The sequence below is a fragment of the Stegodyphus dumicola genome, chromosome 9, assembly GCF_044657685.1.
Source record: "Stegodyphus dumicola isolate Sdum_Otavi_A_Nest chromosome 9, ASM4465768v1".
Lineage (NCBI taxonomy): Eukaryota > Metazoa > Arthropoda > Arachnida > Araneae > Eresidae > Stegodyphus > Stegodyphus dumicola.
In genome coordinates this window covers 58920554-58943360 of record NC_140776.1, presented here as the reverse complement: position 1 = coordinate 58943360, position 22807 = coordinate 58920554, and the positions used below count along the sequence as shown (strand labels likewise).

General features: G+C 33.3%; 2 protein-coding genes across 8 annotated transcripts in view; one reads left to right on the top strand and one right to left on the bottom strand.

Annotated features, from left to right (window-relative positions):
• Window positions 1-6951, top strand: part of LOC118204170 (forkhead box protein K1-like) — a 71788-nt gene extending 64837 nt beyond the window's left edge. For both annotated transcript variants that reach the window (XM_035376506.2, XM_035376499.2), the window contains one exon: window positions 797-6951. In XM_035376506.2, the coding sequence (XP_035232397.1) occupies window positions 797-1065 (269 nt within the window). In that variant the 3' untranslated portion in view covers window positions 1066-6951. The remainder of the gene's footprint in view (window positions 1-796) is intronic.
• Window positions 6952-9765: 2814 nt separating this feature from the next.
• LOC118204184 (septin-9-like) overlaps window positions 9766-22807 on the bottom strand; it is a 188121-nt gene continuing 175079 nt past the window's right edge. For 5 of the 6 annotated variants that reach the window (XM_085823496.1, XM_085823495.1, XM_085823498.1 and 2 more), the window contains 2 exons: window positions 18726-18874; window positions 9766-10641 (listed from right to left, as the gene is read on the bottom strand). In XM_085823496.1, the coding sequence (XP_085679622.1) occupies window positions 10491-10641; window positions 18726-18874 (300 nt within the window). In that variant the 3' untranslated portion in view covers window positions 9766-10490. The other variant, XM_085823497.1, reaches the window with a different exon arrangement.

The following is a 22807-nucleotide window of genomic DNA, read 5'->3' as shown; positions in this document are numbered from 1 at the left end:
GCCATTCAAAATCTGAATCAATATGCAGCCTTATAACTCTTGTTGTCAGAGGGGATGCTCAGAGTATTGATTTCTACATGAATCTCTTCATTACAATGTATTTTTGAAATAAATATAATTCTGCCAGCTGCTTTTCCTTCGTTGTTTAATAATTGCAATGGATAGCACTGTATATAAGCTGAATTTCTACTAGAAAGCAAAAATTTTGTAATCATGTAAATAGCAGTGATTATATTTGCATTATATCTCAGTTATGATTTTACAAACTGTGAAAATAATAATCTAAAAGTAAAGATAATAAGGAATTCCAATTAAATCCTTTGTAATATGAGACTTGCAAGATTGATGGTTTGGTTGCTTTGGTTAAGGATCATATTCAGTAAAATATTATTAGCCGTAAGGTGCAATTGCCCAGAAGGGCTTTTTCTACCTATGATTAGGACAAGCTTTCCCAGTAGAATAACTTAAGTTTAGAGTTTTACCAAAACTAATGTGTCTTTTATCACCTTATTTCTGTCTCATAATTACTTTGACAGTTCTTCTAGATAATACCACTTAAGTGCCATTTAGTGTCACATCTGTAATGACCAATCCAAATTTCATCACCAGGAAAAGAAATACTACAGCTGCATTGCAAATAGTTATTAACCTAGTATCGTGCTTTAGAAATCAATGAAGATTTGTCATGTCCCCTCCCATTTAAAGTTATTTATGTAATATGAAATTTTAATTACTGTTGTAATTTTATCAAGTTGTACATAAAAATTTCATCTGGAAATATCTTATTGACTTTCAGAGAAACTGTATGGACAGTTAATGTATCCCCAGAGAAATAATGATTTACAGCCAATCGATGGAACTTCCAGGCTACCTCAGCAGCCTTCAGTTATCATGCAAGCTCCGTCATCACTGACTGCCAGTTCCTATGGTCCCCAACCTTGCACAGTGTCCATATCCACAAGTGCTGCATCCATTGAGTGTCCATTTTCAACAAATTCTTCTGAGCAATTGCTCAAAGGTGCAGATTCTGAACAGATGAGGTTGTCAGTGTCCGAAAAATGTTAGTGCCAGACTGGAATGAAAATTTTAATCGGGGATGAGATTGTTATTTAGAAAAGTTATTTGCCAGAATGCACATATGTTTCTGGCATGACCTTTTGCTTTCATTCCACATGTAACCTAAAATAACGTAAAACCTAGAGGGAAAGTAAAACATTTTGGAGTTCTCTAGACTTTTTGAAAATATCCTTTTTTTTTTTTTTTTTTTTTTTTTTTTTAACATTTATTTATAATTACCTGGCTGAAGTGAAAAGATTTTTAAGTTATCAAATTAGAGTGTTGTTTAAGATGGTATGATACCTAATAATGGTTATTTGAATCACTATAGTGTATCCAAATTGCCTTATTGCGTTATGTTACTGTAAAATGTAAGCAAAAGGTTGTACGGCTACATTTCAGCATTTCCTTGATCAAAGTGCTTTGATATAATATTTTGAATGTCTCTTCCTCTCATTTGTTGGAGAGTATTATTGTCCTTAAAACAAATGAGCTTTGCAATATTTTCCCTGTTCCCAACATTTTCATTCTAGATTTGTGTTTAATTTTTGGGGGTGCGGATTCTTAACCACATATCTTTTTAAGTACATATTCTCCTTCGTATCTTTATTTTCATCATGTTCTGTGAATATGATAAAATTATTCTTCACATTAGGTTGAAATGTGGCATAATTATTATTTAAAGTTAAGATTAAATATATACAATTGGAAAGTATAAAACTTGCTTCTTTCGTGAAGCATTAAATTTGATGAATGCAGGGATGCATAAATGATAATTTTTAATAAATTTAAGTGTCAGAAGTGTTTTATTAACTTGTTTTTAGTAATAATATTTTTCAGCTCTAACAGAACATTTTGTGGCTAGATGAAAGCTGAGTTGACTGTATGCCGTGGAATTTTCCTGTGGAACATTAAATTATTTTTTACACAATGTTGACTAAGATATTTAAAAGTGAATTAAGGAACTTTACAAATATTTTCTTCATCTTCTGAAGATACCCTTTCTAATGTATAATTATGGTATTTTCTTCAAAAAAATGGGAGAATAATAAACATAAAATTCATAAGGTACATGAGAATTTTACACCTAGAAGAAATGTTACATTTTTTATGCATATATTTTTAAAATTATTTATTGCATTTAATTTTGTAATGATTGTTTTGAAAATATGTTTTCAGTGAAAAGGTAATACTAAACAAAGATATGTTTTCACTGAAAAAGTAATACTAAACATTATTATTCCCCCTCCTGATATTAAGCATATATTAGAATTTTCTTTTCAGACACTGTAGTTCAAGCATAAATTTTATAGCTACATACTTTACACAACATATAACAATAACTTGCCCTTTTTTTCCCCCTGGGGTAATATGTGTGCATCCCTGCCAAAGTTAAATTTTACAATTCCAGTATCATTCATAAGGTTCATATGCTTTTTTAAAGTGCTGAAATTTTCAGCTTTTAAGAATGAGTTTCGATCACCTTCCTAAGCCAAAATCATCAAAGCCAAAGGTAACATTTAGTAATAGTCATTTGAAAATTTTTATTTAGTCATTGGTGTAGTCACTAGCTATATTTTTGTTTAAAGAAAACAACTGTAAAAATCTCTAATCAAGAAATTTTCTGAAGATAATATCAGCATTGTTCTTTCTTTTTAAAATAATTAAAGCTGTTCTACACCAAAATCATCTAATTTAACTTGCTGATGCTCTAAAATACCTGTGATATGTTTTATTTGAAAATGAATAGCTTTATGTATATACTACTCTAAAAGGGTATTTATAAATATTTCTGGAGAGAAATTCATGTGAAAGTTTTTGTGCTTCCACAGTTTGTTTTATGCAGTCAAAAACTGGAATTCTTTTATAAGTTTACGAACTCTTACACTGAGCTATACAAAAGACAATTTAGTATTTACTAATAATCTTACAAAACAATATGATTAGGTAAATTTTTTGTTATTATGAAATAGGGTATCTAAATTATTAAGCCATATACTTAATAAGTAGGCATAAGAACATGTGGATTTAAGGTAACATATTCGTTTTTATACAGGACATTCTTGTGTGAATGATCAAATTTTTTAGACTCATGTCGCAAATGTTAATATTTAAATAATATTGTGGATTTGTTATTATCCTTCGCATACAAGAATTGTTATTCATGTGTTGTTCAGAGTACACATATTTCCAACATTTTGTGTTGAGCTTTTCTCTGTTCCTTGCCCTTCCTCATTTCATACTGCAAAGAAAATTTAAATTTTTAAAAAGACATGTAAACATATCATCCCTAATTATTTTTTTCACAAGTTTGAAAGCTCTTTGCATCATTGGGCTTGTATGTCATGCTTGGGTTTTTGATTTATCATTGAAAAGATAATGTATGATTCTGTCTTTGTACAATTATGATAAAGGAAGAAAACAGCATTTCACCTGAAAGTGGATGTTGTCAAAATTGTGAAAACGGAAAGAGACAGTTGAACTGGAGAAAATGTAATAAAACCCAAGATGGCATAATAAAAGTATCAATTCTGTGTTCTAGCAGTTTTTTGTATAAAAGAGAAAAAGATATATGCTATAATCTACTTATATAGTCCCTTGCAGCTTTTGAAGCAGATTAATATGGGAAAGCTAATAAGTATTATTCATTTTGATATGAGTTTTGAGTATGTTTAACTATGTAATACATAGGTTTTAAGTAGAAACTCATTTCAGGATGATTAATGCCTTTTTAAAAATTGTGAATTGTACAGAAAAGTTATAGATTATATTTTATTGTAGAATTCTTATTCATTGTTGACTTTTGTTTGTTAACTGGTGAGAACATTGTAATATTGTTATATTTTGTTTAATATTAAAATTTAAATTTTTGTTGAAATTTCCATGTTTTAATATTGAAAAGACATGTGCATTTTGTTAAAAAGTCCAGATTTTCTATAATATATAAGAAATAATGTATGCAAGACATCAGAATCATGATAAATTTGGAATTCTATCAAATTATACATTTCTATCAATGTTTTTGCAGTATAACACAAATTTTAAAAATCACAATTTCCAAACAATTTTTCTGAATTGTAAGAAATGCAACCAGTAATTTATATATTCTTGAAGATGGCATGTTAAGATATACATTAATAAGTTTTCTGTTTATGGTAGATGTTCATTCATTTTATCGGTTAAGTAATACCAGCTGACCAGTTTTTTACTTAATTTTTTAAATTTTGTTTGTAATTTTTTTGTGTTTATTTGGCTTAGTTGTGGTTTTAGTACTTAGGAGAAAAATTTTTCAAATTAATATCATATTGCACATAATAAAATCTCTTGCAAAGTTTAATATAAACTTTTTTCTGCTGTATGAAATTGCATTCCTTTTCATTTATTCATTATATTCTTATTTATTATAAAAATTGTATTTTTAAAAATGTTCTGTGCTGATCTTGATTAACTTTCAGTGATTAAGAAAATAAATTCTATAAAAGTAATTTAAAAAAAATAATTTAAAAAAATTTTTTCAATATAAAGTGCTTATGCAGCTCAAATTAAGTAATTTAATTCTTACTGTCTCTTCCTATTTCATTTAAAGCAACCTGGAACATCTGTCTAAACACAAAGCCTGTTCAGAATTAATTTGAAAATGTGAACTCAACTGTTAACTCCATTTAGAATTAATTTTTAGTATAATTTTCTAGTTCAGTACTTTCCTTTTTGATTTCATGATATAAATTAATTTTTATGCTTTTTATGGGGGGTTAACATTATCATTACATAAATTCAGTTGGCAAAAATGAATACTAATTCTAAATATGTGCTTCCAGTTACAAAATTTCTCAAAACAAGATATAAAATTTTATGGGGACAGTTTCAATAGAGTTAGATTCTGAGTAAAATATAATTTTTTATGTGACCTTCATAGAGCAATAATTTCAATCAGTAAAATACTCATTATATTTTGATTAGTTTTACAAATGTATAAGCAAACAGTAAAATTATAAAACAAATTAATTCCATACTTTTATGTGCAATATTAAGGATAAATTTATTCACTTTGATCAATGAGTGATTATCAGAACAGTTTTGAATGTATTGCCAGTTGGAATTTTGCTGAACAAAAGCCATAAAAAATTACGATTTTATATTTAGGGTATCTTTTTACTCATAGTGTTAAAACTGTGCTCATAAAATTCTGTATATTACATTGAGAAGTTGTGTAAAGGTATGTTAACTTAGATTCTCCATAGAAAGTTCCATCTCATTCAGTATTTTTAATAAGAAATATCTTTTTCCATTAACAAATTTTAGTATACAACAAAAATGTTTTAATGTCACTATCTGGAATGGCCACAAAATAAATTTTTTATTTACCTATGAAACTTCATTTTTTAATGTTTAAGATATTTCTGTTCCCACTTTTAGAATGAATTTAAAAAATTAATAAAATCTAAAGGAGTTTTGAGAAGGTTAATTTTTAAATTAGTGAGTACAATCTAAATTGTGTATATGATCTTGCATGCATTATTACTGAACCCCAATAAGGTTAAATTATTATGTAGATATATAAAACCAAATTTCGATAATTGTGCATCGAGCTTATGTGCTGGGACTATTTTTTTATGAAATGTCGTTTAAATGAAAAATGAATCTTAACATTTCAGCAAAAATTATCAAACTTTATAAAGTATTAGGAAAAAATTTACATTTCACGTTAATGCTTCCAATCACATATAGGGATTACTGTTATTTTGAGGCAGGAATTTAAGCCCAAGACACGAGTTGAAATTTCAGGAGGTGCAAACACTAAATTTTCCAGGAGTATGGAGAAAGTTGGGTGTTATTGTTTTGATGCCCAATAGTCCCTTATTATTATTATATTGATCAGTAATATTTAAATACATGTGAAAACACAGTTGAATAAGTAATATTTTGATTTTAAGGACTTTTTTAATTTACATCATTTCTAGATACCTGAAAAAATTAGCTTTAACTTTTCTGTATATGCAAATATATATTTTATTCAGTAAGTAGGAAAAAAGACAGTTTTTTTACTAAGAACTTATTGATTTGAATAGCTGAAGAAGATTAAAACTGTAAAATAAATTTACATCAATGTCTGTTTACATGACATATATTTTTGTGTGTATAGATAAAAAATTGAATGTGTTCATAATTTTTGTTTATAATGTTTGTGCATAAAATATTGACTTTCGTTATTCAGGTTTCTAAAATGGCAAAGAATCTAACTTATGATTTAAATATTTGAGATGAATATAAATTTGTGCATTATTATTTGAAGTTTTATAGCCTCAAAATTATTTTTAAAAACTCATATGTGATTGGATACTTTAAAGTAACTTACTAGTCATATTACCCAGTGTAAAATTACAAATGAATCATGAAATTTTATTTCACAGCTAAAGATATATTTGCTTTCATAATACATATGCTATATGTATAATTTAAATATATATATTTGAAAAAAATTGGTTATGTACTATTTTTCATATTAGTTTTATAGCATAAAGTAATGTATGCAAAGAAATTAAGAAAATGCTGACTGTATATCATTTTTCTTTTTGAAGTTTACTTTATCATGCAGAGAAATTAAAAAAAAAAAAAAAAAAGTTTCTTGTCATTATTGTTGACTGTGCCTATAATAGCATTCCATTTTTGTGTTCTGCAAATAATGATAAAAAAGAAAGTCCCCCCTCTTATTACAAAATTTTAAATTTCACTTGCCTCTGCACTGGATTAATAGTTATATGAATGTTTTTTATATTTGGAATAAAATACAATTGTCTGTATTGGAGTTTGAATTTTAAAAATACAGACAATAACTTCATGTATTCCATGTTTAATTGAAGTTTGCCAAAAAGTAATAAATGCTTATTCACATTCTTATTAGTTTAATTCTTAGCATTTATCTTAAATACTACTTTTAAATCATGTATAAATCTCTGAAAAATACAATAAAATAAAACAAAATACAGTGGTACCTCGGTAAACGTCCAACTTTACAAATGTCCTGTTTAGTTGTGAAACTTGTTTAGTAGTATATGGTTTGAGTATAATGAGTCATGACTGTATTAGGAAAAAGTGCAGCAGTGAAAAAATTGTCAGGATCACTATGGAGGTGAAAAACGATTTTTGAAAAGTATAGATGGCATGCATATTCAGGGCTTGTTTATTGCATACCGTATGCCAAGTATGATGGTTTCTAAGATTTTGAAAAACTAAAATTGGCTAATGTTGCAAAGGGGCTGGAATGGCATGTTGAAAAATTGCTTTTGATCTGGTTAGCAGAAAAATATGTAGAGTATCACATGCAGTGCTTCATTTATATACTGTGTATATTTCACTCACTGAATTTATATTTTAATATTAAACAGTGTTGTACTATTTTTAATAAGAAATTATTTTGCTTTTATTTTTATTGGAAAAGTTAGTTTAGTACATGTCCAAGGATCTGGAACAGATTAATAAGGTATGCTGTGGTACCACTGTATGTAAAAAATCTGATGTGTACACCACATGACTTCCTTGTATTGGAATATTAAATTATACGCTTTTTTTTTTTTTTTTTTTTTCATTTTATTTAAACTTATTCGATTGAATTAAATCTACTTCGCCGACAGCGCATAAACCACAATAGAATAAATGCATTCTTTAAAATTCACTCTAGTATTTGTTTACCATAGCGACACTCTGGCGCTAGACTCACTTAACAGTATTAACAATTATATAATAATTATATAACAGAAACTAAGTTAACTGTTATATAATCCATAATTATATAACAGTTAACGTATATATTTCGTTCAAATTATAACTCGTAATGCACAAAATTTATATCATTTAAAAATTAGAATTATCTAATCATTGCCACATGTTCTATTCAAATACTATAATAAAGCTAGAATGATGTATAAAAGAAATTAAGCAAACAAAACAAAAAAGAAACAGTTTTTCACAGACGATTGAGTATTTCTCATTCAATTAATTCAGTTCTCACTTCGCGAGAAGGCAAAAATACATAAAAACTCAAAATATCTATATTAAAAATTACGAAGTAAATCTCAAACGCTTATTTCCTCGAAAAAATTCCAGAAAGAATTAAGCATGATTTAATTGGCAATAATAAATGAAAGCGTTATCTTTGTTGTTGCGAAGCTAAGTTTCTCAAAATTAGCAACAAATCCACTAGTCTCCTGTTTCAAATGTAAACATCAATGGCTGCCATTAAAAACGGGCTTAGCAACAATTAAACAACTTTAAAATTGCTGATAATTCTAAAAATATTGCACACAGATTTACTAAAGGCATAAAATCCTTAACCAGGAGATAAAAACAACATAATTCAACCATTTTTAAAGCAAAAAATGTACAATTTACAAACGTATAAGAGTAAAGAAACTGAGATCACTGAGCCGGGTAACAAAGTGGATATATGTATATATTTATATACGTTTGGTGTGGCCGATTGCAACCAAAATACGAGGTGCACATCTACATGTTATAGCAGTCCTATATACAAAATTTCAACATTCTGAGGCTACTCGTTTTTGAGTTATGCGAGATCCGTGCGTATGCACGCAAACACGTGCATACGTACGTTCGTACAGACGCCACGAAAAATTCTCTTCAGAATTAATTTTAAAGCAGTTTTATAATTTTTTTTTGAAGGAAGAGTATTTTATTCTGTCCTTACGTACAGATATCATGCAAAAACATCGTTAAATTGCATTCGATAGCGTTCAAAATGGATATTTTCATTGAAATATGCTGCCTGAAACTTTTCGCAATTACAATACTCCTTTTTACTTCGTACAAGGAAGTAAAAAGATTGCTTCTTGTATTAAATTTTTATGGTTTTATTTTATTTTATTTTATTTATTTATTTTTTTTTATTTTATTTTTTTTTTTTTTTTTTTTTTTTTTTTTTTTTTTTTTGTCATGAATTCTTTCAAAATAGAACATTGACAAATTAAGATAAACCTTAATTTATTCAATATGCCTGATGCCAGCATATTTATATTTGAATGATTTTATAATAAACAGTAGTAAATAAGTTTGTTGAAAACTAGAATAAGTGGGAGTGCTTACACCAGCAAGGCACTCAAGTGCTACCTTAGGTTGTTGTAGGAAGCAAACTCCTATTAATTCAGGTCAAACTGTCAGTCAGCATTCAGCAAATTTATGCTTAAATCACAAATGGACATATAATGAAGTTTAAAAAAATCAGTTGCTTTTTTTTAGTGTTCTTATAATACGTTCCTTTTTTGCATAAAAATATTTTTCACGTATAACTTAATTCGAATTAAAATAGCAAAAAGAAATAATTCTTTAACAACATTATTTTATTTTGATTTATATGAAAACACTAAAACTAGGAACTTCTCATTTGTAGTTTCCTGCATTATCATAGGCTGTCGGCACTTAAGGGCAAGGCAGTATTTTAATAATACAAATGGTCCTTGGCACTTTAGCTTCCATTTTTCTTTTCTTTGAGAAGTACGAGTTGTACACTTCATTTGTAAGAAAAACACAATTACTGATATTTAATACATTTTCATCCGATTATTTTTTTTCCTAGAAAGGGATTCAGTGTTTGGCTATGAGTACAAAATGAAACGTTAAAATGTTGCTAATTTTCCAGAGTGGACGCTAAATGATATTTGTGTAACTGAAAGTTTTTATCTAATGAATTAAAAGTAACATCTTAAAAAGTTCTTTTTATTCACAAATGAAGCAAAGCGATAAACTTACAGTATGAAAATAAACTGAACAATGGGAATGTAGCTAAAACATTTTCATTTTTCATAAATTAATGGCACTGATTAGACAAACTTCTGCACAACATACAGATATACTTATTTTGCTATACAGAATAAAAACTTAATTATAATTAACGTCTTAAATATAAATGCATTTTCATTTTACTTGCTAGGCACTTTTTACCTTTCAGGAAGTAAAATAAAATTTTATAAAATCATCCTTTTTAGGATGCTTAAATCTTATCACACTAAAAGCCTTCAGATTGATTGTTAGATCTCTTAAATGTAAAAATAGACACATATGTTGAATTATTACTCCATATTCATTTTTTAATTTACATTAAAGATATGAGATTCAAGTATATTTCCATTTCATTTTTTTAACCACTAATTACAATAAAAGCCTACAAAATGCACACATATAAACAAAGATACAAACTTTAAAAAATCATGAAATTAAATGTTTCACATGTACTATGCAAATGAAACTAATCTTGTGACGAGACCGCTGTTTCATTACTACTGAAACATCCAATGTTACTTCAATATATACATGCATGCTTGTTGAATATAAATTTTACACATTTTCGGTATATGGGATCTTGGCAGATATGAATCATGAATTACTCAGGTCACAAACCAGATATGAGGAAATGCATGAAATTATAAGCTACTTTCATTCATCTGTTCAATATCAACAACTTGCCCATTTATGCCATTTACATGTCGATGATCACGAGATCGCAACCGCTGTTGCCTAAAATTTTCATAGTGAACCAGACGAGTAACATCAACCAAGTCTTGCATGTGCGTCCTAAAAATTGGGAGAAATTCGTCAAACCAGCAATATAATTTTTTTTTAATTTCATGCAAATATTCAGAGATACGGAGTTTATGTGAAATCTGCCATTTCCATAACAGATTCCCCCTTCCTCCCTGGTTAGCACAAAATAAATAAAAGCAAATTTTCCTTTTAGTTGGGCGGGGGGACTAAGAAATAAAGTTTGTTTTTGATCAGAGAAATTTAATTACAATATAATGGTTGCCCATTTCAGTCTCTTTTTTTTTTTTTTTTTCGTTTTTGTTGCAAGTGTTTTCTTGGCTTGTACATTTCAGTTAGATGTCAAGTGAAATTTTTGTTGGGAGTTTTCAACATTTGATACATAAAACCTCATGATAAAGTAGACCTTCCAACAAACTTGGAGAACTTGCCATATGTCACAGAAACAGATAATATAGAAGCATCATTGACTCTTTCAGGAAAGCTCCGTGACAGGCATAAGTTTACTCCATGGCTCTTGCTTATATGATCTATGATCTTTGTTATGGTATTTTTTAACTCATGGAAAATAGGAATGAATAGAATTCCCAACAGGTTTAAATAAAATAATTAAAAAATTTACAATATAGAGCAAAGTTTATTTTTTTAAATCTCATCAAATGAATTCCTCTTTATATATAACAAGGCATTACAGTAGTTTAATTCTTTTTGGGGGTTTACAAGCCATTTTCAAATTAATAACTTAATGGTAGGATAAGAAAATACTGGAATTTTTGCTGCCTTTACTTAACATTAACTAGCCCAGACTATAAGAAAAGGGAATTTTCATGTGGGAAGTTTAGATACACTTACTTGGAAGGATAATTATGCCTGAATCAGGAACATGAAGTAGCATTGAATAATATTCTAGATTTTTAAAGCAAATGTTCTAGAAGCTGAGAAGGCTGGTCCTGAAAATAATGTAATGGTTTTAAAATTAAATGATGGATTAACTCATTAAACCTGGGATCTCTGATGACATAAATTATGAACATTTGCATCATACACAACTGTCCTACAAGTTTTGGTTTTATTCATATTTTTTTAACAAATTTTAGAAATTCCATACTGAAGATAAAGTAACTGTTTGCTAGGACTTATTTTTAATATGCCACATGAGAGAAACTTATTTAAACTATTGTTATTACTCTACAAACAAATTTATGCATATTTTTTAGTTTTACTGTATACCTTTCTTTAAAACTTAGGCTTTAAAGAAACTTAAAAGTCAATAAAAATTTAGGGTTTCTTTTGTTTGCTTCATTTTCAATTTCAAATAGGAATTCCCAATTTTATTCAATGTTGATCTCATCTAAATGTGAAAGCAGAAATTTTAGAGCTCCTGTTGTTGCAAATTTTAAAATTTTATATAATATTTTACAGAAAATTTGAGTGAATGAGAAATTTTGTTTGCTTAAGAAAAAATTCTACGGGAAGGTTTGGTTGACCACTCACAGGCAATTTATTTACTATAATTAATTTCAACAGTAGATTTCTTCAAAAATTAATTTAACACCATTATACTCAATTAACTTCAGGAAAAAATCTACTGTGGAAATTGTTTTATAACTTTATATTATCATCATGAATACATAATAAAAAAATGTAGCAATGTTGATAGCTTAGAACATAGTTCCATATTGAAAAAGAAACTTGGCAGAAAATTATAATTAGAACTAGAAATAGCCTCTTAATCTTCCTCTCTATTCTAAAAATAGTAAGCTTTATTCAGACTGCATTATTCCTAGATCAGTACATTTCATATGACTTGCAAAATGCTGATGACGTAGCTGATTCGGAACTTGAACTCAAAATTTTGAAAACTGATATTTTCTCTAAATAAGCAACTTAAACTGAAACCTTTTCTTGGTGAGCTTTGAAGTTGGATAACTGTGATACTGTTACTTAGGCTGGTCTCGGCGCAAACTTCATCGCGCTCTTACCAGCTCCTCAGGTGCCCCTTAACAAGGATTCCACGTTGTATGAGACCTTATGCGTACCCCCCAAAGTCCTGCTATGCTGCCTCAACGTGGCGGGGGGGGGGGGTGTCTGGGCGGAACGGGCGAAGTACGTCAGGAGCATAGCTCCTGGTAGGGCCACCCTAGGCGTGAAGGCCATTCCAACATGCCCAGCTAAAGCATAGCAGGTGAAGAACCCTCAGGGGATTGCCGTCTTGGTGATCGGGTATCACACTCCCGGGGCCCCAGTGACCTTTCCTCCTCTCTCTTTCCTCTCCTCTTGTCTAGCTCTCTCTCCTATTTTTCTCCCTTGTGGTTTCCTCTACTGGAGGTTGGGGCTCACTGTGAGATGCAGCTACTACTCTTAGTTTCTATTTCACCATGGTGAGAATACCGCCTATGCGTTTGCCGTGGATGGTGACCCGTAGGGTGGGAAAGGAGGATCCTGGTAGTTGAGGGGCGAGGTACTGCCCCCAACACACTGCTTTGGCCTCTGCTTCTACTTAAAACGGGAGGAACTTAGCTGTCCCCGGTAGTGTCAATCGGCTGGCCACTAGTCCTATTGGTCAGTGGCTAGGGGATAAGCTCTCGGAAGTCTCCGCTTTTGGGAAAGCCGACTGTGGGGCTTCAGTTTGCATATAGGCCCGGCTAGCCCTAACACAGGGATCTGTGTTCCCTTGTTGGGCTCCATGGTGGGTGGGGCAGTCGGGCCCGAAACCTTTCCTCTTTTCAATATGAAAACTTTAACTTCTTCTCCTAACCATATGGATATGAAAAATTCTGGAGCTGCTAAAAGAATTTGAACTTCGACCTTAATTAGCACAAACAAATGTCCAAAGTTCTTAGTTATCACTGGTGAGCTAGAAAATCTATCACCATTCTTCATCCATAAGCATATTGTGGCCTCAGCAGGCGAGCCAAAGCACATAAAAAAGCTCCGTTCAGGATCTCTGCTCATCGAGACTACATCTGATGCACAATCTTCCTGTCTCCTAAAAATGACCAAAATGGGGGAACATTCTAGTACTGTATCCCCACATGTCTTTGAACACGTCAAGAGGTGTCATTTTGGAAATAGACTTGATATCAGTCCCTGAGGATGAACTTTCAAAAGAACTCGCCGAGCAAAATGTATGTGGCGTTCGCCGAATAAAAGTCCGTAGAGACGGGCAACTCATCAACACAAAACACCTTATTCTGACTTTCTCCTCTCCAGAGCTACCGAAAGCCATTAAGGCAGGTTACCTGAATTGCCCCATCAGACCTTACATGCCGAACCCACTGCGCTGCTTCAAGTGTCAACGGTTTGGCCATGCGAAGGCCACATGCCGGGGAAACCTGGCATGTGCTCGCTGTTCTGCAGGTGGTCACGAAAGTCAGGATTGTGTAGCTGATCCAAAATGTGCAAACTGTCATGCCAATCATCCAGCATACTCATGAAACTGCCCTAAGTGGAAAGAAATACAGCATATTAAGACTACAAGAAAAATCTCCTATCCTGAAGCTAAGAAACGTTTTAGCACGGGTCAGTCAAAAGCAAATGTCTCCTATGCACAAGCCACTAAATTATATCGGTCAATAAGTACACAAACATCGCATAGCACACAGAAGAAGATACCTGAACCAAAAACAAATGACAAAGAAAAAGTCTTTCTTCTACCTCCTCCCAAACAGACAATAGAAAGTCGAGAAATAAAACCACAAGAAACAGAGAGTTCAAAAAAGAAAATCAAAAGCTCAGAAAAGAGAAGCTCAAGCCGAAGCTCTATTGAAGGGACCTTTTCAGACTTTATCGAATCTGAGATGGAAACAGATGGAGGCAGAGATCTCTCGAAAAATGTTCTACCTCACAAAACAAAGAAACAGCATCGAAGCAATAAACATTCCTAATGGCTACTCTCATTTCGTGGAACTGCCGGGGCTTCTATCAGGGTATTGATGGCATTAAGCAACTTATTAATAAATATCGACCTATTTGTATAATGATACAAGAGACATTCCTCAAACCTGGTAATTTTGCAAAGCTACGTAGATACTCAATGACAAGAAAGGATAAGACATTCAGTGAATGCGCAAGTGGTGGTGTCTGTCTACTCACCTCAATTAATTGCCCTTCGAGTGCTCTCCCTTTGGATACTCCTCTCCAAGCAGTTGCAGTACAGTTGAGCATTCGAACACTGACTACTGTCTGCAGTATTTACATCCCGCCTAACGAGAACATTAATTTAAGAGATTTAGAGGATCTAATTGCCCAACTACCAGCTCCGTTTATTCTAGTCGGTGATTTCAATGGACACAATCCCTTGTGGGGTAGTAAAGACACAAACCCACGAGGAAAGCAAATTGAACAGCTACTCCACGACCACTGTCTCTGTATCCTTAACAACACAGAAAGCACTTATTTTCATCAGCCAACAAGGACCTTCCATTCCATTGACCTTGCTATTGTTTCTCCACAGCTTTTGCCTTCTTGTTTCTTTAATGTCGAGAATTATCTATATAATAGCGATCATTTTCCTATTATCATAAGCATTACAGGAAATAGGAGTGTGTTTATACCTAGAATACCACGCTTTTTGTTGGACAAAGCTGACTGGGACTCTTTCTTACATTATGCTCTTTTTACTGAAGAAATAATAAAGAATGTGCACATTGATCAGGCTGTGAAGATCATTACAGATAAAATTATTCAAGCAGCTGATATATGTATACCAAAAACGTCGGTAAAACAGCCAAAATACCCAAAGCCCTGGTGGAATCCTGAATGCCAGGATGCCATCAGAAAGCAAAGGAAAGCTTGGAGCATTTTTTGGCGATATCCTTCAGAATCAAATCTCATAATATTCAAAAGGGCTAAAGCAAAAGCTTGGCAGGTGCGAAGGAAAAGTCAGAAGAATTCTTGGATCTCCTATGTGTCTTCAATTAGCTCTTCAACTTCGAGTAAGAAAATGTGGGAGAGAGTCCGGTATCTACAAAGAGTACACACTTTCCATTTTAAAGACAAGTGGTGAAACAGTTACTAGTAGGGAAGAAATTGCCAACGCTATTGGACAGAGTTTCTCAGCCGTCTCACACAGTAGTAACTACCCTCTTGAATTTCTTTCCGCAAAAAAATGCATTGAAAAACAACTAATTAATTTCAACTCTCCTAATACTGAACCATATAATCAGGATTTTACTGTGCTTGAACTGAAAAGAGCTCTGTTGCAGACAAAAAATTCATGTCCTGGTCCAGATGATATTGCCTATCTTATGCTGAAACATCTTCCTTCCAAGTCATTGGCAACCATCCTCTTTCTCTTTAATAGAGTATGGAAGGAACAAGTCTTTCCAAATGCCTGGAAAATGGAAAATAGCTTTTGTCATCCCCATTGTTAAACCGGGAAAAGACCCTACTAATCCGTCGAATTACCATCCCATCGCCCTAACTAGCTGCCTCTGCAAACTCTTTGAAAAGATGGTCAACACTCGTCTGGTCTATTATTTAGAGACAAATAATTGTATCTCCCCTTATCAGAACGGTTTTAGAAAAGGAAGAGCAACTATCGATAATATCCTACTCTTAGAAACAGGTATGCATAGAGCGTTCGTTAGAAGAAATCATTATGTTTCCATTTTCTTTGATATAGAGAAAGCCTATGATACCACCTGGAGGTACGGTATCCTTCGTGACCTATATAATAATGGTTTACGAGGAAACATGCCGATATTCATCAAACATTTCCTACAGGATCGAAAGTTTCATGTGAAGATAGGCGATACATTTTCTGACATGTTCCATCAAGAAGAGGGCGTTCCGCAAGGAAGTGTATTAAGTGTTACATTATTTAGTATGAAAATTAACTCTATTTTAAAACAACTGCCTCCAGCAGTCCAGGGTATGCTCTATGTCGATGACCTGCGAGTCAGTTGCCAGGGAGAAGACCTGAAAGACATTGAATGTAAACTGCAGACTTCTCTCAATAGAATTGTTAAATGGCCACAGGAAAATGGTTTTAGATTCTCTACTCAAAAGACTGTGTGTGTACATTTCTGTCAAAAGAAAATTCCTCACCCTGACCCCGAACTTTATCTGCAAGATGTGCTGACTCCTGTAGAAAAGGAAATAAAATTCCTAGGAATGATATTTGACCATAAGCTTACGTTCCTCCTCCATATTACCTATCTAAAAAAGAAATGTTTAAAAACTATGAATATCCTGAAAGTACTGTCAAATACTTCTTGGGGTGCTGATCGAAGCTCAATGCTTCTTATACATAGAGCTCTCATTCGTTCGAAACTAGATTATGGATCAATCATTTATGGGTCGGCAAGGCCTTCAGTATTAGCCAAACTTGATCCGATACATCACCATGCACTTCGGATATGCACTGGTGCCTTTAGAACTTCTCCAGTGGAAAGCTTATATGTGGAAAGTAACGAGACCTCCCTGCGGTTAAGATGTGAAAATCTTTGTTTTAAGCATTATTTCAAAGTCTTATCACATACCGAAAATTCTATGCGGTCAAAATTGCTTAATGACCAATACTCCCGTTTATATCAGGCACGACCATCATGTGTCCCATCTTTCGGCTTGCGGATGAGTGCTTTGGTGGAGGAGTATAATTTGTCTAATATAGATATACAGATGGAGGATTTTTTTGGAATTCCTCCCTGGGAGGATTGGAGAATCCATTCTCTGGATACTTTTCGACACTGGAGTAAATCACAAACTAATGAAATCATCTACAAGCAGATATTTTTTCAACATAGAAACAAATATAGGAAATATATCCCTCTATATACAGACGGATCAAAATCCCAGGATCATGTTGGCGCTGCTTTCGTCACAGGAAAAACAATAGTAGGGGTTCGATTACATACAGTTTGCTCTGGTGCTTACTTCTGAGCTTACTGCAATCCATCTGGCTATGACTTACCTTCCAAAACAAAAGTACATAAAATTTATTATCTACACAGATTCCATGAGTGCCTTAATGTCATTGAAAAATCACGCTCAATGTACTCATTCAGTTGCAATCAGAATCCTGAAGTTGAATCATTCTTTAAAAATTCGGGGATACCAGATTCTATATTTGTGGATCCCTGGACACGTTGCCATTAAGGGGAATGAATTGGTGGATATTGCAGCTAAAACTGCAACCACAATGTACAATCTTCAGATTCCACTAGCAGGCATCAAAGGGTTTGTCAAAAGCAAAATCCTCAGCAAATGGCAAAAGCAATGGGATGACAAAGTATATAACAAGCTGAGAAATGTAAAACCCACCATTTGATACTAGCCATGTATGGCTAATAGAAAGGAAGATGTCCTCTTGATTCGACTGAGAATTGGCCATTGTCGACTGACCCATGAGTATCTTCTGAAGGGAGAAGAGAAGAGAATCCCAGCTGCCCAAACTGCAATGCAGATCTGACAGTCTATCATATCTTGGTGGAATGCCAGAGTTTTAATTATTTTCGCCAAAAACATTTTAATTGTTCAGAACTGGACTTAGGAAATTTAATTGGAAAAACACATCATCGTAATTTGTTTCTGTTTTTAAAAGATATTGGCTTTTATAATAGACTTTAACCTGTTTTTTAAAAGATATCAGCTCTTATCATAGACTGTAATCTGTCTCTTCTTACCTAAGCTGGAAGTTTTTACAAATGACTAATTGCATTGTTACCATTTGTCTGGCGCAGATAACCTTGACAGGTTTTGTGCCAAATTACAATAATCCAATCCAACCCAATCCTTATGCGTAACTGTGTACTTAACCTTCTACTTAATTTCTTGTTAAGATGCTATTACACTCTGCTCTATTCCTATCACAACAGTATCAAAAATGTAAATACTCGAAAGAGGTACCATTGCAGTGCCAGGTGAATCGTGGCCACAAATGTCAATTGAAATAAAAATGAATATTTTATCATCCATGGCTACTATGTTTGCTGTTCATAATGGATTTAACATTCTACATCATTAACATTGCTATGTCCTTTTTCATCATACTTCAATAGCATCTTTAGAAAGAGTTCCCACTTAATATTATTTTGAATTTTATAAGTACCACATAAATGTCAATGTTGTGCAACAAACTAAAGTTATTAATTTCCTTAAAAGATATACATTACCTAATTAGCATATCCCTGAGGTCAGGGAATTCACAGTGAGCTCTGTTTTCAACTTCAACTGTACCCCACTGTGTCTTCCTTCCATAAATAGTTCTCCCATTTATTTGGTGTTGCACATTGCTGCCTACTACTGCATAGGGTATCATTTCCTAAACAGGTATGGAATGTTAGCAAGTAATTACAAACCTGGATATTAATATTGTTCATGCTTTAAAAAATTATAAAACTATAGAGATATAAGATGAATCTATTATTACTAGGACAAGATAAATTAATTTCATCTTTCCAAATGAGTAAATTTATATAATAAGCAAAGCAATGTACTTCGACATATAGATTACTTAAAGATGTTTTGTTAGAAATCAAACTCCTTTATTTCTTATTTTTTTTCAAAAAGTTATAAAGTCTGAAATTTGGACGACAGAACTGTCTAAAATCCAAACCATGAGCAACTTTTTTTTCTTTTCTTTGCTATGCTTTACACATGCACATTTTGATATTTTTCACACAATAAAATGTGGGAGAGTCCGGATTCTTAATTTCACTTTGCATTAAATAAAATATACTAGTTTCCAGAAATTAGGGAAAAGTCACAAAAATAGTGATAACTCATTCAAAAATAAGCAAATCCATATAAAATTTGAATATGATGTCAAATACGATTTACTGAGTAAAACTGTAGTATGCAAGTTACTGATGCTAAAATCAGAATATGTCATTTATTAGGAGCATGAAATTGCATGTAAACCTGCAAATTTTGCTACAATACTTAAGAAATCTGGGATACATAATTCATAACAATGACCTCCAAGCATCATTTGCCCGAAGATCTGTGATAGAGACTAGAGGCAGGACAAAGTCAGATAGAAGTGGCCAAATGGCTAAATTAGTCCTGTGGTTCATAGACTTTGGCAACAATTTATAATCACAGATTCGGGGCAACTAGAAGTTCAGCTAAGGATGGCCAACCGCTATGACGAGTGCCGACATTTTTTGGGCACGAAAGAATCCCGCAACTCCGACCCTCCCTTCCTGCAGCTATCAGAAGGTTGGTGTCAAAGTCAATCATTCATAGAAGGCTTCACAAAGGAGGTCTGTAGCAGTAGTGGAATTTACACAAAGATTAAATTTAGGAAAATCTTCACTGCAGAGTAAACAATGCATTTTAAGTTAGTATTAAGGTTTGGATATGATTTAGTGGTTGCATAAAACAAACAATCCAAATTTAATGTAAAAATTAAAATTTGACAAATAAAAACAAAACTCCAAAAGACATGACCTTTCTTCACAATGCTTAGTTCCCTAAGCAGAATTCTGTTGTAGTATATTAAAAACACAACAAACGTAAAAACCTCTGTGAACTGGAACATCTAGTCATAATTCAGGATATAATTCAGCCATTTTTCCAGGTTTTGATATTAGTGTTGCGTGTGTACGGGTTTGTTATGAAATGAATGCACAAGTCCGAGGAAAAATGAACAAAAATTTATTATTATCACAACAAAAATGCTTAAATTTTCTCAAATTATCATGCAGTATTACAATATCTCACAGTAGTTATCTTTCAACTACTCAAATGTCCAATAGAACGTAATTCAAAACAGCTAAAGAACGCTAATCCGCTACAATCAACAAGAGCAGTTTTCTAAACAACAACAAACTAAGCAACTACTACGAACTGAGATGTTTTCCTCCTTTTATAAGATTTTAAAATCATGCGCTAGAATTTTCCAGTACTTTCTCGAAATCAAAAAGAGATATTTATTTATTTAATGTTAAATGCACGTGCTCTTGTATTTTCAATTTTCCGGGTTAGCTTTCTTCTTTTAATATTCGTCACGCGCTGCACTGCGCGAGAAATAAAACCATTTAATTTATAATTGAACTAACATTAGCTTTTTAAATACCAAATTCGTAACACTACCCCCTTCCCAAGGACTGCACATCCTGGGCAGTACAATCCCTGGACAGGAAGCCAAACTTACAACTGAGGCATAAACTTACAACTGAGGTATAAATGCAACTGAACATTACATTACAATATCAAACAACATGAACAATAAATGCAATAAATAAAACAAATCAAATACAAATCAAATACTAAATGCAAATAAAATACTAAATACAAATCAAATCAAATACACATTTAAAAACAAAAAGGACCATGGTCTTATACTATGTACAATTATTTACATTATGTGCTATGGCCATAATAATGAGCTAACCTGTCGTAATGAACGACTTTAGGTTTAGAGTTCGAAGACTTACAGATACGACGTCATTGAGTTCGTTTTGCACTGTATATGGACCATCCGAAGGTGACTGTAATTTAGGACCGAGTCCTTTTCATTGAATCGGGTTCCACAACCATACCTTGTCTCCTTTGTTGGATCTATGTCTAGTAGCTCTCGTGTTGTATCTGGACTTCACTTTCTCCGTCGCCAGGTTGACTCGCTTTCGTACGGAACGGTGCATCACTTCAAAACGGGCCTTGACATCTTGGATGTGTTCCTCAGGCGATGAAGACGCATCCGTACGGCGATAAAACAGGCGGTCACAAGGCAGGCGAAGGTCTCGATCGAAGAGCATCTGGGATAGAGAATAGCTGGTAGTCTGGTGTTTCTTTTCGACCCTAGCATGATTTCGACTGTTTCTCGAGCTGGTTCTTTCGGACAAAGCGTCGGCATTTCCAGGTGAGGATCCCTTCTTAGGATGGATAGTCATGTCTTCAGATCCTGAAAGCAGTTTGTTGTTTTTCAAGTCTAAGGAAAAATTGTATTTCCTTAAAAAGTCCAATCCGAGTATGCATGGATCTGTAATATCCGCCACATATGCCGTGTGATGGTAGGCGGCACTTCCAAATGTGATTTTCACATTTAACTTCCCAGCTATGTCGATCTTATTACCAGACGCAGTCTGAAGGGTAACACAGGATGGCGTCCAAATAAGTTTATCTTTAAACTGTTCAGCTAAATCTTTCCTAATGATAGTAACATTAGCTCCTGTGTCAACGATCATATTGCAAGGAACTCCATCGATATTCCCATTAATGGGCAGTCCGTTACTGTTGCCACTCACTGTATAAATTTTAAGCGCTTTAAAACAAGGTTTTTCATTATCTGGCAGCCTCCGTTCCTCGATATGGTCACTAATTTGTTTACTGCATCGTTGCTGGGAAATGGTCTTATTTTCCGTACCTCGGGGTGTTTTGCAGTTTCTTCATATGTGGCCTTCAATTCCGCAGTTCCAGCACTTTAGAACTAGTTTCTTTTCACTTCTGTTCCGTCTCAAGCCACTGACTTGTCTGGTAAAATCATCTGCTTTATATTCCGTACCCTGGGGCGTTCTGCAATTCCGTCTTAGGTAACCTTCACTACCACATCTCCAACACCTTAGAGCCACTTTCTTCTCGCTCCTACTCCGTATCAAAGCGTCGAATTGTCTGGCTAAATCATCTAAACGAGCCATCAGTTGATCCACTGGCTCATGGACTCGCACAGCTCTAACTGGGTAGCGATCTCTACTAGTTGCTTGCTGGGCTGCCTCGAACTTCATGGCGTACAACAGAGCGCTTTTTATGGCCTTTACATCTGCCATTCGAAGAGCTTTCTGTATTTCAGGATCCCAGATGCCATCGATGAAATATTGCAGGGACAGGATTTCCCTTGTTTCTGTCGGGCACTTCGAAAAGGCATGATGTGACAGCCTTTCAACATCCGTGGCGAGTTCCTGAAGTGTTTCGGTGAGCTTCTGTTGACGGGATTTTAATTGGAGCCTGCTGTAGTCTTTTAAAAATTTCTCGCCGAAGCGCAGCTCCAAGGCGACGGACAGAGCTTCGAAATCTAGCCTTTGATTTTCGGGAAGTGTCTGCAGGATATCCGCTGCGTCTGCTCTCAGAGAAGCGGCGAGATGACAGGCCTTAGCTTGAGAGTCCCATCCATTCGCATCCGCAACAATAGAAAACTGGGTCTTATAACTTGCCAGGATGTCTTCCTATCATATGTGGATAGCTTCAGAGATGGACGAGCAGGCATCGGTAAGAATTTAAAATCATCACTCTTGCTCCCTGCCGTCGCTACGAA